Raw genomic sequence first — 15,898 nt, forward strand, 5'->3', positions numbered from 1 at the left:
TCTACAAGGTGGATGTTCAGGCTTCGGCAGATGCTTCCTTTGGCCGCAAAGTTCTTAGTGCGGCAGTGCCTTAGGGTCCCTGGTTTGGGTCCTTGGCTGTTGGGGTATTTTTACCCCTGGGTTACTTGTTCTTTCCTGGGTTGTTGCTCCTGTTGAGCAAGTTTTTTTCATGTTGCCCAGTTGGTTTCTTTCCTTTTGGTAAGGTTCCTTTCTCTGATGTGGGTATTGCGTTGCCTTGGGCGTGGCTGCTTTTTTCCCCACCCCTTTATGTCTACACTGCTTTGGGACGTCCCTATTGTGACGAATATGAAGGGGCGGCGACTGTCGGAGGACGTAAGAGAAAACGGAATTTTTGTAAAATCTTACCTGTAAAATTCCTTTCTCTGAGTCCTCCGACAGTCGCCGCCCCCGCCCCTCTTTTGGGGTTTTGTTTATGTACTCTACTGCTATGCTACTGAAACTGAGGTAGGAATGCAGGAAGCAGGAGGGTATTGACTGAGGGGACCACCCCCTGGGGGTGGGGTATGCTAAAAGCTTTGATATTAACATATTCTGTTGTCTAGCCACTCCTACGGAGCAAAGGTCAATAACCCTATTGTGACGAATATGAAGGGGCAGCGACTGTCGGAGGACTCAGAGAAAGGAATTTTACAGGTAAGATTTTACAAAAATTCCGTTTTTTTTTTTTTTTCTTTTAAATGCCTCTTACTAAATATCTTGGAACGTCTACTTTCCAAAAAGGGGTAATTTGGGGGGTATTTGTACTGTCCTGACTTGTTAGGGTCTCAAGAAATGAGATAGGCCGTCAGTACTTTAGGTGTGATCAATTTTCAATGATTAGCACCTTAGCTTGTAGACTCTATAACCTTCACAAAGACCAAAAAATGTATACTTATTTGAGTTATTTTTACTAAAGATATGTAGCAGTATAAATTTTAGTGAAAATTTATGAAGAAAAATGACTAAATTTGCAAAATTTAAAACCAAAACGAAGAAAAATGCATTTTTTTACAAAATTTTCGGTCTTTTTTCATTTATAGCACAAAAAATAAAAAACCCAATTATGATTAAATACCACCAAAAGAAAGCTCTGCTTGTGTGAAAAAACGTGTTACTAAACCCACAGCAGTAAAATCAGTGTGTAGATGTAGTAAAGCATGCTTGTTGTACTTACTGTGGAACCTAAGGGGTTAATCCTCCGCATTGTGTAAAAAGGCTGTTTGATTCTGTCTTCTCTGATCCTCCCCTTCTTTTACTGTCCCCAATCCATCTGCTGATAGTACAGAGCTCTAGGAGACACTCTGTACATGCTCAGTTTGGTGTGTCTTGCTAGAGAGATTTTTTTTTTTCTTTTGGGGAGGGTGCATGTGATCGACACAGGGCCAATCGGCACTGTCCAGGCAGTGGGTCAGGGGCCATGCAGCCTCATAGGACAGTCAGAAGAGAATGAAAACTCCTCCTACAAGCTTTAACCAGTGCTCTGCCAGACAATGATAGAAGTCACAGGACTGCTATATATCACTGATGAGAAAAAGTATTTAGCAGTTTATATTTACTAAAATAATTGCATTTCTGCTCGGTCTACTGTATGAGCCCAGATATAGTGAATGCAGGGTCCTGGGTTTAGTAACATTTTAAAGTGTTACTAAGCCCACAACAATAAAATCAGCGTGTTTTCAGTTAAGCATGCTTGTTATACTCACTGTGGAACCTAAGGGGTTAATCCTCTGCATTGTGTATATAGGCTGTGATCCTTTCTCTCTGATCCTCCTCTTCTTTAACTGACTCCAACCCATCTGGTGATAGTCAGGCTGCACATGCTCATTTTTGTCTGTTTTGCTAGAGAGTTTTTCTTTTTTTTCTTGGGAGGGTGGATGTGATCAGCACAGGGCCAATCAGCACCGTCCAGACATGTCCAGACAGAGGATCAGGGGAGAATGAAAACTCCTCCTACAAGCTTAATTAGGAACTGATCCAAGTCACAAGACTGCTCTAACTGCTGAATAGAAAAGGTAAGTATCCATTTATATTTGCTAAAATAATTGCTTTTCCATGTTCTGGGTACTGGGGGAGACCAAATATAGTGAATGCAAGGTCCTGGGTTTAGTAACACTTTAAGCCTGTACAGTTATAGTAATTAAAGGGTAAATACTTATTTCCTATAAAAGCTTAATTGTAAAAGGATCTCTTCAAAAATAGCAGTAGTTTGCTCCTTGTGCACCCTTTGCATCTCTAAAACATACAATGCTCTGGTCAAGGATGGAAAACCTTGAAGTGAAGAACTGGTTAAAGGATAACACGTGTTTCACAAGAGTCAGCTGACTTGAATGCTTATTTTACCATCTTTCTACTACTTATTAACTGGCCAAAATGAAGCCTTTTTGAAAGACAGCATGCCATCCTTTCAAAAGCTGAAAAAATTGTCACAAAGAAGTTGAAATAAGGTTTCAGTGTATAGTTGAAGCAGTTTGGATACACTTTTAGTTGCACACTTGTTATTGCTTTGGATTCATCTAGTGAGGTTTGATGGTGTGTGTACTGTTACAACTCGCCTGTCGTTGCCATTGGGCTTCTCTGGATAATTAGCTTAAAAATATGATCTGCGGTCACAATAGGGAAGATATTTGTAGCATTTCCTTTGCCTGCAGCCTGTAGCACTCTCCTTCTTCTCCAGCTGGCCTCCTGGAATGTTTTTATTGATATTGTACTGTATCCTGTTCATTATGAATGTGCCACATTACAGGAAGTCTGTATTGCAAATATTTGTGATTCTGTTACAGAGCCTGGGGAGTGAAGGCAGGTGTTCATGCCCTTTTATAGCTCTCATGTCTTTCTCTGTAGGCACCAGATGCTACATAGTGCACTGATATTTGAACTGGTCATAGACATTAAAGAACGGTCAGATGTGCATGCATGATCCAACAGTCTCACCCTGTCACATAAACAGGAGTTCTTTAGTGACACAAGTGCACCTGTTTAGGGTAAAAGGTAGAGAGAGGATCGCTTGCAGACAGTTCTGGCATTTGAGTAAATAGTGGTGAGTGGAAAAGGTAGTTCCCCTACCCTCTTGCATGTATCCTGATCTGTTAGAGCAGTGGTTATCAACTGACATCACCAAAGGGAAAATCTATTTTTCAGTATATGTAATACTAGAGAGGACTGTCAGAGACTACAGACATACTAGATAAAATGTTGGTCATACAGGTTTTGCGTCACCACATACCCTCGCCTCCTAGCCGCATGCTGTAGCTCCTAGCCAATTCGGGGTAGGTTTGGTTATCCCAAATAAGACTGTACCCTGTGTAACCCATAACCTTTTGTAGTTGTTTAGCGTTCTCTTATATTTTGTGTATAAACCTGTAAGTCGGATACTGTTTTTTTGGTTTGTAAAAAAGCTGCGCCTCTAAACCCTTAGCTAAGGTTGGACCCACTAAACTGCTAAATTACAGGCAGCATGGAGTCATGAGCTTGCTACGGGTTTGGATGGAGATGGAAAACATGCTGCAGAAGACAATGAGAGATTGAAAATGGAGGGAGGAGCATGAAATGTACCCGCCCTCTATGTATGGGGCCATGGCAAGACATTCAGTTAACTGCTGTTAAAAAAAAATTAAAATACATCAGTTAGAGTACTTACCTGTGATTGGTCCTGTTGAAAAACGTCTATATTGGCACGAGCAGCTGCCTATAAAAGAAGAGAGAAGATGTCACACAGAGTCAGTCAGCGGGGATCAGAGGAAGAAGTAGCATACCGCCCTCCCACCCTTGTCGCAGCTCAGATTATGAGGTTTTGTCCCTTTCAGAGTGAAAGGGGATTAAGTTGTGATATTAGCTCAAAATTTTTATGGCTGAGCTAACTGTATATTTGGTTATTGGTTATGGTCTAATTCAATAATTTATGATACCTATAATAAAAGGGCCACGGCCTATTGTATCCACAGAGTCCATGTTTATTGATTTTATTATTTATTTTATAGTATATATGTTCTGCCTACGGTACCATGGGGATATATTACATGAGACTAGTAGAGATTACTGCTATTACTTCTTTACCTGCTCCCACTACAGACTGCTGGGGTCCAATGGCTGCACAGAAAGTACCGAAGGGCCACAGGTTGGCCACCACAAAGGCTACTTTTGCACCATGTTACATGTTACACTAGCACTTGTGAGTATAACATGTAACATGGTGCAAATGTCAGCCCCTGCCTACCCTGTGACAGCGCTGTCAGTTTTAAATTTTGAGTGAATAAACTGCAAGTTCCATGGTGGCAGACAGACTTGGAATCTGAGGCTGGGTTCACACTAGTTTTAGGCGTGGCTCGCAGCAGGGGGTCCAGGGCGTCCCTGTTCTGTTTCAGTTGCAAATCTTTGCCTGAATTCAGACCTGAAACTGAGCCAAAGACACACAGGACCCTTTTCCAGTGCGGACTGCGGCTGCCCCGGCGGTGTGTGATTAAGTGTTTGCAGGCCTGACATTGCACCCACGATACATACTTTTTATAGCGCTATTAAAAAAATATTTTATGCAATTTTTTCCTGCAAAATATTGGCATTTAAAGAGGAAGTAAACCCTCCTCTGTAACTTTTACCTATAGGTAAGCCTATGATAAGGCTTACCTATAGGTACTGTAAATATCTCCTAAACATGTACCGTTTAGGAGATATTTACCTTACATGGAGCCAGTGACATCACTGGCGCATGCGATCTGAAGGAATGGCCGATGGTGCCGTTCCTTCAGAGCCCCGTGCCGTGACTGTCGGCTCCCGCGCGCGGGAGTGACGTCACCGCGGCTTTGACCAAGCAGATGGCCGGATGCCCCGATCCCTGAAGACGGGCGACTGAACATGTCATCCATCATACAGGTAAGCGGACGGCACGGCGGGGGCTCGTTCTAAGGTAAGTATTTCATATTGAGCTAGTATGCGATGCATACTAGCTCATTATGTGTTTCTCTTTCAGGTTGAAAAAAAAAACATTTGAATGGGTTTACAACCTCTTTAATATTTTTTTTAAAAGTGAACTTCACCTTTAACTTTTGGACAACCTATTCCACAATTATATCTTAATTAAAATAATATATATAGTGTAGTATATTTTGTAATAGTAAAGTAAAGCTTTTTTTTTTTTTTTTTTTTTTTTTTTTTAATAAGTTATCTGCATGTCTCATTTCCACCAAAAATCAAAGATTTTTTATTCCTCATTTTAGGGTAGTGGATTTAGTATGTACTGTAGATCATTTCTTTTTGATTACTTTTAGCGCAAGTCAGCGTTTTTTGTTTATTAGAGCATCAGATATTTATGTAGTTTGCTGTTTTTTCCTTATATTGATTCTGATAGCAGTATTAGTAAATCTTTTGGCTTTGTTCACAGGGTTGAATGCTCTGCGGAGAAAATTAGGAGAACTAAATAATCCATCAGACGGTGAAGTGGCTGGCTTGGTGTTAATCACTCTCAATGATTTCCTGCAAGCGATGAGTGATGTCAGGCCCAGTGCAATGAGAGAGGTTGCAGTGGATGTGCCAAAGGTAAGTCATATTTAGCACTCTCTTAAAGAGTACTAGGCTAGGTGTACTCTGAAAATGGAATAGTCAGTTTGAATTGCTTCAATTTTGTAGGCTTACATGAAATAAAAAATTACCAACTTATACGTAACAAATGTCACCCCTTTTAATTTAACTTAAAGTGGCTCTAAACTAAAGCCTTAAGATTTTTCACCTTAAAGCATTCTATGAAATGTATTATATGTGTAAAATATGAGTTTCACTTTTTGAATTGAATTACTGAAATACATTTATTTTCTCTTTCGTTTATTGACTGTCACAGCTCCAGATCTTCTTGACCATTGGGTTACGCTGCCCCCTACAGGAGTAGGACACTAGGCAGGAAAAAAACGTTACCACACCTATGGGGCAGTCCCAGGGGGTATACTCCCACTTCCTGCTACAGGCACTCAGTTTTTTTGCCTAGTCAGGAGTAAGGACCTAGCTCCTTGCTGGGATCTCTGGTCCTAGCATTTTTTTTTCTTTTTTTAAACTGATTTTTTTATTTATTTATTTTTTTAAATTTTCTGTTCCTGTGAGAACTACAATCAACTGCCGGACTGGGTGACGCACTGGATATTTTAGATCCTTATGGTCTCCCCAGCTGGCCAGCGAGGGCACCCGATCTCAGCTCTGCACTAGGACACTCAGACCTGGTCACGGCCCCCTTACCCGCAGCAACGTACCCCTTACCCGCAGCACCCCCATTCCAAGATGGTGCGGTGGTCTGCCTGGAGCGGTGCCCACACGGTTTCCATGGTGCGGTAAGTAGTGTCCCCCCTTTCACTGGTGATATTCTGCCTGAAGGGGTGCCCTCATCCGTATCTGGGGTGGGGGGACATCTTTGCTTTTTTCTGGAACCGTGGACCTCCTTAATTCAAGACAGGTGGGTCCACAAGCTGATCCGGTCAGGGTTACAAGATAGAGTTTTGGTCTTCGCCTCCAGCAAGGTTCTTCCCTTCCAACCTGCGTTTGTCCCCAGATCGCCTGCGAGGTCTTCTTGGGGCGGTGCAAGATTTACTTCTACAAGGGGTCATTGTACCCATTCAGAATTCAGAACATTTTCAGGGGTTTTACTCAAACCTATTTACTGTTCCCAGGAAGGAGGGAAAAGTTCACCCAATCCTGGACCTCAAGACCTTGAACTGCTTTGTGCGGGAACAAAAATTCCGTCCATTCGCACGGTAGTGGCATCCCTTCATCAAGGGGATCTTTTAGCCTCTATAGATATGAAGGACGCTTACCTTCATATCCCAATATATGTCGGACATCAGTGCTTTCTTCGCTTTGCCCTTGGGCGAGGAGCATTATCAATTCATGGCATTACCCTTTGGTCTAGCCTCAGCTCCTTGGGTATTCACAAAAGTTTTGGTCTCGGTGTTAGCATTGTTCCGTCAGCGGGGGATTGCGGTACTGGGGTACCTGGACGACCTGCTTCTGCGAGCAAAGTCTCCCCCCCTCTTGAAGGACAACCTGGACATCACTGTGAGAACCCTTCAAGAGTTCTGATGGAAACTGAATCTCCAAAAATCTGCTCTGGTTCTGTCCACCAAGCTGGAATACCTGGGCCTGACCTTGGACTCCGCCTCTGCCTGGGTGTTTCTTCTGGGAGAAAAACTCCAGAAGCTGCAGGATCCAATTTGGCTCCTGTTGTCCAACAGGAGGTCATCTCTCAGGACTTGTATGCGAGTGCTGGGCCTGATGGTCTCCACCTTCGAGATGCCATTTGCACAGTTTTATACGAGACCTCTGCAAAGGGAGATTCTTGCCAAGTGGGACAAGAATCCACAGACAATGTGATCCTGTTGAGCCGGGGTACGAGAGGGTCCCTGATTTGGTGGCTTTGCTCGCTGGCTCTTTGACAGGGAAAATCCTTTCTTCCCCTGTGCTGGACGGTGGTCACCACGGATGCCAGCCTGTCTGGGTAGGGAGGCATTTTGGGCACGGATTGTGCTCAGGGGGACTCTGGAGGAGTCCAGACTGCCGATCAATATCCTGGAACTTCGGGCGATCAGGCTATGCCTGGCCCATTGGACAGATTGTCTGCAGGGGCACCTGGTCAGGATTCAATCGTACAATGCCACAGCCGTGGCATATGTCAATCACCAAGGGGTACAAAAAGTGTTCTAGCGGCCCGGGAAGTTGCCGGCATTCTAAAATGGGCATAACGCTCTGTTCCAGCCCTCTCTGCCATGCATATTCCAGGGGTGGAAAATTGGCAGGTGGACTACCTCAGTCGGCAGGCGTTGGACCAGGGAGAATGGTCTCTTCATCCGGAGGTGTTTCATCAACTGTGTCTCTAGTGGGGAACTCTGGAAGTGGACCAGTTGGCCTCTCGTCTCAACAGGAAGGTACAGAGGTTTGTAGCAAGGTCTCAGGATCCTCTGGCCGACGCCACAGACGCTCTGGTTGCCCCTTGGGGCCCTTATCATCTGATATAAGCTTTTCCCCCGCTAAAACTTCTGCCAAGACTCCTGCGAAGAATCGAGGCAGAAGGGTTTACGGTCATCCTAGTGGCCCCAGACTGACCTCGCCAGTCTTGGTTCTCGGATCTAGTACAGCTGGTCGCCGCCGTCCCTTGGAGACTCCCTCTTAGAGAAGATCTTCTGGCTCAAGGGCCGTGTCAGGGCACCAATAGCAGGAGGGCTCTAGGACCCAGTATCCATCAGAACAGGAGAAGGGCTCTAGGACCCAGCATCTCCATCAGCCCCTCACCTGGGCCTTTATAAGGGAGCCAGCCCTTCTCTAAGTGCTGTTTGATCTTCAGCTTCTACCAACGTCCTGTGTTTCCTGTGATTCCTGGTTACTGACTCGGCTTGTTACACCTCCGTCTCCGGCTTGCTTCCTGACTTTGACCTCGGCTTGTTTAACGGATCTCCTCTGCCTGCTACCTGTCCAGTCCTTGGCTACCACTTGACCTTGTCTTCTCCGCTACCCACCTGGTATCGAACCTTGGCTTGAATCAACCACCCTCTGTCTCAGCAATCCTAAATACCTGCTTCATCTCACAGGTGCCACCTGCCTGCAGTAACCCTGTAGCACAACAGCGGTATCCCTGAACCCTTTCTGCAAGCAACTCTGCAGGCGACCTATGCGACTTCGGGCCTAACTCCTCCTGTCTCATCTCCAGGGGAGTTTGGAACTTAGCTGCAAGGGAAGCCCTCTCTCCATTGGCCTCCAGCACTTGATACCTGATAGGCCGATCTTCCATCCTGCTTTACAGTCGCTGGTTTTACCGGCGTGGCTATTGAAAGCCAGGTGCTGAAGATAGAGGGGTGTCGGAATCTGTGATTCCCACGCTGTTAAAAGCTAGAAAATATACTTCTAGGAGGATTTATCATCGTGTCTGGAAGGCATATATTGCGTGGTGTGAGGCTCGGGGGGTCTACCCCCCGTTCCTTTGCGTTGGCTAGAATTTTGGAGTTTCTCCAAAAAGGGGTAGATCACCCCTTGGCCTTGGGAACCATCAAGGGCCAAGTTTCGGCTTTGGCGATTTTCTTTCAACGCCCTTTGGCTAAACACTCCTTGATTCATACTTTTATACAGAGGGTCCGTCACTTTGCTCCCCCGGTGAGTTCTCCGTTGCCTCCGCGGGACCTCAATTTTGTGCTGTCGGTTCTTCAGAAACTGCCTTTTGAAAATATTTGTGAGATTCCTCTGCTTTGGTTGCTTTTACTTCTGCATGCAGGGTGTAGGAGTTGGCTGCGTTGTCTTGTCATTCATCTTATCTGGTGGTCCACAGGGACAAAGTGATACTTCGTCCCTCTGTCGTTCCTTTCTAAGGTCGTTTCTGGTTTCCATTTGATTTCATACATTGCCCTAAGCCTAAACACTCGAAGGAGATTTGCATTTTCATTGCTCTTTTTTCGGTTATTGCTCTTTTTTCTGTTATTGGACTCTAAGGAGATTTCCTTACATTCTTTGGATGTGGTTTGGGCAATCAGGGTGTATCTGGCGGTGACTGAGTAATTTAGGAAATCGGACTCATTATTTGTCCTGACGGATAGACTTCGTAAAGGGCTGGCTGCGTCTGTTGCGACCATTTCCAGATGGATCAGGCAGACAGTGGTGAAGGCCTATTCCATAAGGGTCAGGATCCTCCTTTCCCTGTTAAGGCAAATTCTACAAGGGCGCTTAGTGCCTCTTGGGCTTTTCGTCATCAGGCATCCGTGGTGCAGGTTTGCAAGGCGGCCAGCTGGTCGTCTGTGCACACTTTCACTAAATTTTACAAGGTGGATGTGTCGGCATCTGCGGACGCTGACTTTGGCCGCAAGGTTTTTCAGGCTGCTGTTTGAGAGGACTAATCCTCTTTGTGGGTGTATTTTTCAGGTGAGCTCCAGTTGTTCCTAGTTGAACTAGGTTTAGCCTTTTTGGGAATTTTTTCTGCTGTGTTTTTTCCCACCCCTCATGTTTAACACTGCTTTGGGACGTCCCAGTGGTCAAGAAGATCTGGAGCTGTGTTTGTCAATGAACGAAAGAGAAAATTAGATTTTTGTCTTACTGTACAATCCTTTTCTCTGATGTTCATTGATAGACACAGCACCCACCCCTCTATTGAGTTGGAGGTATATTTCTTCTGACACTGCTTGCCTATAGCAGGAAGTAAGAGTATACCCCCTGGGACTGCCCCTTAGGCGTGGTAAAGTTTTTTTTCCTGCCTAATGTCCTACTCCTGTAGGGGGCAGCATAAGCCAATGGTCAAGAAGATCTGGAGCTGTGTCTGTCAATGAACATCACAGAAAATGATTTACGGTAAGACAAAAGTCCAATTTTTTGATATTCTAATTTTGCGAGATGCACCTGTATATTGAGATTTGGATAAAGAAGCACTGGACTTTGTAGAGACATTTATTTGTGGTATATAATTTATAAAAGTATTTATATTTTTATATAATTTATAAAAGTATAAAGAACGCACTAGATGGACTTGAATTCACTTTATGGTTTTTCGCTGGATACTTACCACATTAAAAAGGTTGATTATTTATCACATATTTTTTTCACATGTTTTACTTTAGTTACAAAATCACAGTATTTATGTAAATAAGGGAGTGCAGCACTTTTTCTATTCTTCACAAAATAACTGTTATCCACTTAGATGGGGGATTATATGGTTTACAGTGATAGCAGCCTCCGATGAGTATGGATACCACAGTAGTAGCATAAGCACAGGATAATTGTAGTTTTTCACCTGGGTGTTTTTGGACTTCTCTTTCTCTGAATCAAGGGTCAGGAATAATCCTACGGCTGTTGACCAGTTGTTTTTTTCCCATGGAATTATGCTATCCAAGCTTCCTTTTCTTGAAGTCAAGAATTAGGGTATACTAGGTTTTAGCACTTCTTGCAGTTGTCTAATTTTTTTTTTTTTTTTTACTCTGGCCCAGTGAACATTATGTTTATTGACCACCATTTGTGCATGAGCATAGGGGGATGGGGAAACTACATTTATTTTTTAAATGTTATTATTTTATTTGAAACATTTTTTTAACACTATTTCAATTTTTTTGGATCAACTGAATTGCTATCACAAGGGATGAACAACACCCCTTGTGTTAGCATGGACAGTGACAGATACACTTTACTGAGAGGTCTGGGGTCTATTAGACCCCAGATTTCTCTTTTGTCCCCAAAAAGCATCTGATCAAACCCAGATTGGCTTGCTCAGATGCTTTACAAGCCAGTTTCTTACATAGGGTAGCTCCTTCAGTGCCCTGTAGAAGTGATTGGGCAACTGTAGAGCTGCTCAAAATACTTCCACAAGAAAGCCACTGCTGCCTAAAAATGTTGGTACCGATTTTCAAGGGGTAAGGGTTAGTTTTTCAAGGGGTAAGGGCTCACATTTACTTTAACTCCCCCCCCCCCGCTCTGCATTGTAGATCAATTTGTGGCAGGGAAAGTGCAGACCACCAAACCACCCCCCCCCCCCCGCATTAGTGGTCATGGCAGTAAAAGTTAGCTCCCCCATTCCCCTTACCTGTATTGGTGGTCATGGCAGTGAAAGTTAACCTGCCCTGCATTAGTGGTCAAGGCAAAAAAAAAGTTAACCCCCTGATCACTTACCTGATCACACTCTCCCTTGCCTCTCTATCTCTACCCAGACCGGGACTTTACGAGTGCTGTGGGCAGAGATAACTGCCTTCAGTACAGTCTTTCTTTTAGTGCCAGGTGCTGGAATACAGAAATAGTTCCAGCACCTGGAACACTGCTGCTGCTCTAGTGTCTAACTGGCGCTGTGTTGGGTACCAGGGGACTAACAGTTATGTTAGTTTTTATTTAATACACCCCTTTTTTATATACACCTTTCTGTTTTAGTGACAGTTTTCACAGGGATAAAATGAGAGAGCGCAATTCAAACTTGACACTGGTTCTAACTAATCCTTCGCTACTCTATTCAAAAGAAATAAAGAAAAAATATATATATATATTTATATTTGTATTTCTTTTTAATGCACATAATAAATTAAACAGATCTTCACTTGCGTGTCAAAACTATAGTAAATCTGGTAATCCAGCCAGTAAGTCTGTTGTTTTTCAAAAGATCATACTCTGCAGAATGTATCAGTTACAGAGATGAAACAAACCATTTAAAACTAGCTGGAGTCCTTACAATGATCAGCGTTTATTTATTTATATAAAACCTTTATCACGGAAATAAAAAAAACAGTTTGATGTAACTGCTGATAAAGTATTAGCTGGAGTTTGTCTTAAATATTTAAGTGTATATAAATCTTTTAGTACATCTAACATTCACCTCCTCCCAGACTGAAAATGCTTCTGTCCAAAGGTGCTCCCAGTGCTCCTTCATCGACTACAGTTGGGGCACTGTAAAAGAGGCGGTGTGTTACTGACCAGATCACCAGGTTAAAAACAGAGGTAAAAAAGCCTAAAAAAAGAAAACTGATTCAGCCACCACATCTAATGATTGGTAAACTGCAGTGAATTACATATTTGGTTTTGGGTTTAATACCCCTTTAAAATAGGGAGCTTCCAGAGTCATAGCCCTATACCAGCCCTAGAGTCATGTGGCCATAGTTATTACCGCACAACTGAAGAAAGCAGCAGTGTGTCCAGATTCATCACCCTACAGCTGATTAGGACTGGGCTCCAGCCAGCAACAAAGGTTGCATAACAGCTATCTCCTACTTTGTCTGCCTTTAGGAGATCCTAAAAAAAACGTATCTCTTTGGCCCCTTTTAAACAGTACGAATCTAGTTTTTCTCAGCAGGGGATCCGTCAGCTGATCCCCTGCTTAGCAGAGCGGCCGGACGACAGGTCCTTGTCTGCTCCGCTTATGCTTAAGTGGACACAGAACAGACACAGCCTACTTTGCTCTTCAGATGCAAATGGACCGGCTTGTCGCTTATACCTTACCCGACTGCCCTCTGATCCGGCCAGATTGAAGGGGACAGATCCCCTTCCATTTGTTTTTGCCAGGTCAGAGGTAGTCAGGTGTAAACAGACACAAGCCCATTTACATCTGACTGCCAAAAGAGGATAATGGAGGGTCCGAGCAGGTCCGCCTAAACAAGGGACAGGTTGACCCGATCGGACATCTCATGTGAAAGGGGCCCATAGGGAAGCCTATCCTACCTCTAACAACTGGGACTTTACTTTCACCATCAACTTATCCCCCATAGTCCATACTTTTTTGTATCAGCTGCCTCTCCATTCAGATTGTAAGCTCTCACAAGCTGGGCCCTCCTAACCCTCTTGCATTGAATTGTACAATAACTGTACTGTCTCTTTATTTTGTACAGCACTACACGAACTGCTGGTGCTATATACATCATATACATCATGTATAATAATAGTAACAGTTTGTTATATACTCATTAATTTCGCAAGCACATGTGTAGCAACTTGTAAACTTTGAGGAAATTATTTTTTTTTAGACTAGGATCACATTTTTCCACAACAACCAAAAATGCACAGCCCTCTTTGCAGACACACAGCGGTGCCATTTATTCATAATGGCGCTCCATACATCTAACAGCGCATGCAAGTTTTGGTGTACCAAACCGGATGGCAACAAAGTACCATATGTTCTGGTGCAGCATGATTTTTAAAAGAGATCATGGACTTCTTTAGTACATTTTTCACATGTAAGGCAGCCCATTGAAATAATACGCTGCTCTAAATGCAGCGTGTGGAAATGTGCAAACAAACGCATGCACAATCTTTTGCACTCACATAGATGTGAATGGAGCCTTAAAATATATTCACTTGATGCTGCAGCCAGTTTACTGACACAGACAATATTCACAGTGCTTCTGCTTTACCAGCATGGAAAAGATGGAGAAAAGAAAATCAGATAGCTAAAATGTGTCACCTAATGGGGGAGATGTAATAGCCGGTTCACACTACCGCGACCAGAAAGTCGCCCCACGAAGGAGCGACTTTTTAGTGTGACTTTGAAGAAACTTGTCTAGAGACTTGTAAGCGACTTGGAAGAGACTTGTGCACTACTTTGAAGAGACTTAAATGATAGGAGACTTTGTCTGTGGGGAATGCCTGGTTAATCTTTTTCTTCTTCCTGGAAAGTCTGATAACAAGTCGCTTGAAATAAGATAAGGATCTGACTTAGAGGCAACTCCTATTGAAGTCTATGTGCACAAGTCGGATAGAGGTCGCCTTGAAGTAGTACAGGAACCTTTTCTGTAGTCGGAGCGACTTCAGTAGTGCATATTAAGACGGCTCTCATTAATTTACATTGAATTTGTGATGACAAGAGACTAGGGGCGACTTGAGGGCACACAAGTCGCGTCCCAAGTCGGAGTAGTGTGAACCGGCTCTAACAGTTACATTGCGATTATGCTTTTATATACTCATACTCACTTTTTGTTTTCTCATGATGGGGAATGTTATTAGGGTCAACAGTTATAAATGGGTAACTCTATATTTCCTCATTATATCTGAAATAATGAATTGTGTGTACCTTACTCTTAAAGAGGCAGTAGTATGGTATGGTAAGTTGCTTGTGGGCAATGCTGCAGGGAATTTAGAGAAGAGTAAGCGTAAGAAGAGTAAAGCCTGTGCATACAGGCCGAGTGCCGGCCGACTGGTGTGTTCTAGCAGGGCTCTTACATATTATCTGATACTGTAAGCAAAAAGTTGCCTCATTCCTTCATAAAGCCCTGTACACACAGGCAGAATGCCGGCCGACATTGGCTTGTTCAATAAAAAACAGTCAACATTCGGCTCGTGTGTAAGGCACTCGGTCCAACAGAAGCTGATCATTTGGCCTGCTTCTGTCGGATGAGCATGCTGGAAAACCTGATCATCGTTCTCAATGGCAGAGAGCGCTGATTGGAGTGTTCTGGCGGGGGACACAACAGCTCAGCGGGGGAGATCGCTGTACTAACATTGGAACTTTAGTACAGCAGCTCCGACCCGCTGGGTTGAATGGAAAAAAACTAATAGCGTGTACTAGGCTTTAGTGCTGCAATCAGGGAACACACTTGCCTGTGTTTGCACAAAGCCTCGTACACACCTCGTACACACGATCAGATTATCGAATGATCTGTCGTCCGTTTTTTGTTGCATGCTAGTCTCATGTCGAAAGTGAAGAGGTTACTTTCATATGAACATTCTCGTACGACAGAATTCAACTTCAGAAGTGATGTCATGTGTTGAATTGTTTTGTATGTCTTCTTTAGTTTCTGAGCATGCCTAGTCTTGCTCTTACGATTTTTTTCAGATGAAAACTGTACTAATGAAACGAAAATCGGACGTTGTGTTGACGTGCGATAACAATTTTATAGCCTGCACATCCAGTTTTTGTGGTCTGAAAATTCGTAATCGGTTGTCGAAAGCACTATACTAACAATCCGAAAATCGGCAGATTGTTCGTCTGACAAAATTTTCCGTCCGATTTTTGTATCGTGTGTACGGGCCTTGACTCTCAGGGCTATTTAAAAGATGAGATAACAGAATGCTTGGATGAAAACTAGAGAAACTTAGCAGGCAGAATGTGGCTTTTGTCGGCAAATTTATGTTTGATTGGAGTGATTCTTTCAAACATTGTATATAGTGTGATGATTGCTGTCCATGGGTACACATATTTAAAAATCATTGGCTCTTTGCTGAGTTGTGTGCTGCAATCTGGAAAGATAGTGATATAACCACCATATGTAGACCACTGCTATCAGTCTGCAGTTTTTACAAAAGGGAAAAATAATTTCCTCCTCTGGAATAAATTCTCCTTTCCTGTATAGTTTCAGATTCCAGTAACTGGACTCCGCAAACTTAAACTACTTGGCTTTCCAACCTGCACATCTGGAGATGCTGTTGCATGTCTAGTCATTTCTGAGCAATTAATCCATGTAGACTTTTCTCCCGTAAACTCCTGTTCAGG

The 15,898-nt window shown here is 43.4% G+C and overlaps 1 protein-coding gene across 1 annotated transcript in view; it reads left to right on the forward strand.

Moving 5' to 3' along the window:
- The window catches only part of AFG2A (AFG2 AAA ATPase homolog A), a 707,754-nt gene that overhangs the window by 160,551 nt on the left and 531,305 nt on the right, over positions 1–15,898 (forward strand). Inside the window, exon 10 of the mRNA XM_082261533.1 lies at positions 5,375–5,529. Coding sequence (XP_082117659.1) covers positions 5,375–5,529 — 155 coding nt within the window. The remainder of the gene's footprint in view (positions 1–5,374; positions 5,530–15,898) is intronic.

The sequence above is a fragment of the Pelophylax lessonae genome (assembly GCF_965119305.1).
Source record: "Pelophylax lessonae genome assembly, chromosome: 1".
NCBI lineage: Eukaryota > Metazoa > Chordata > Amphibia > Anura > Ranidae > Pelophylax > Pelophylax lessonae.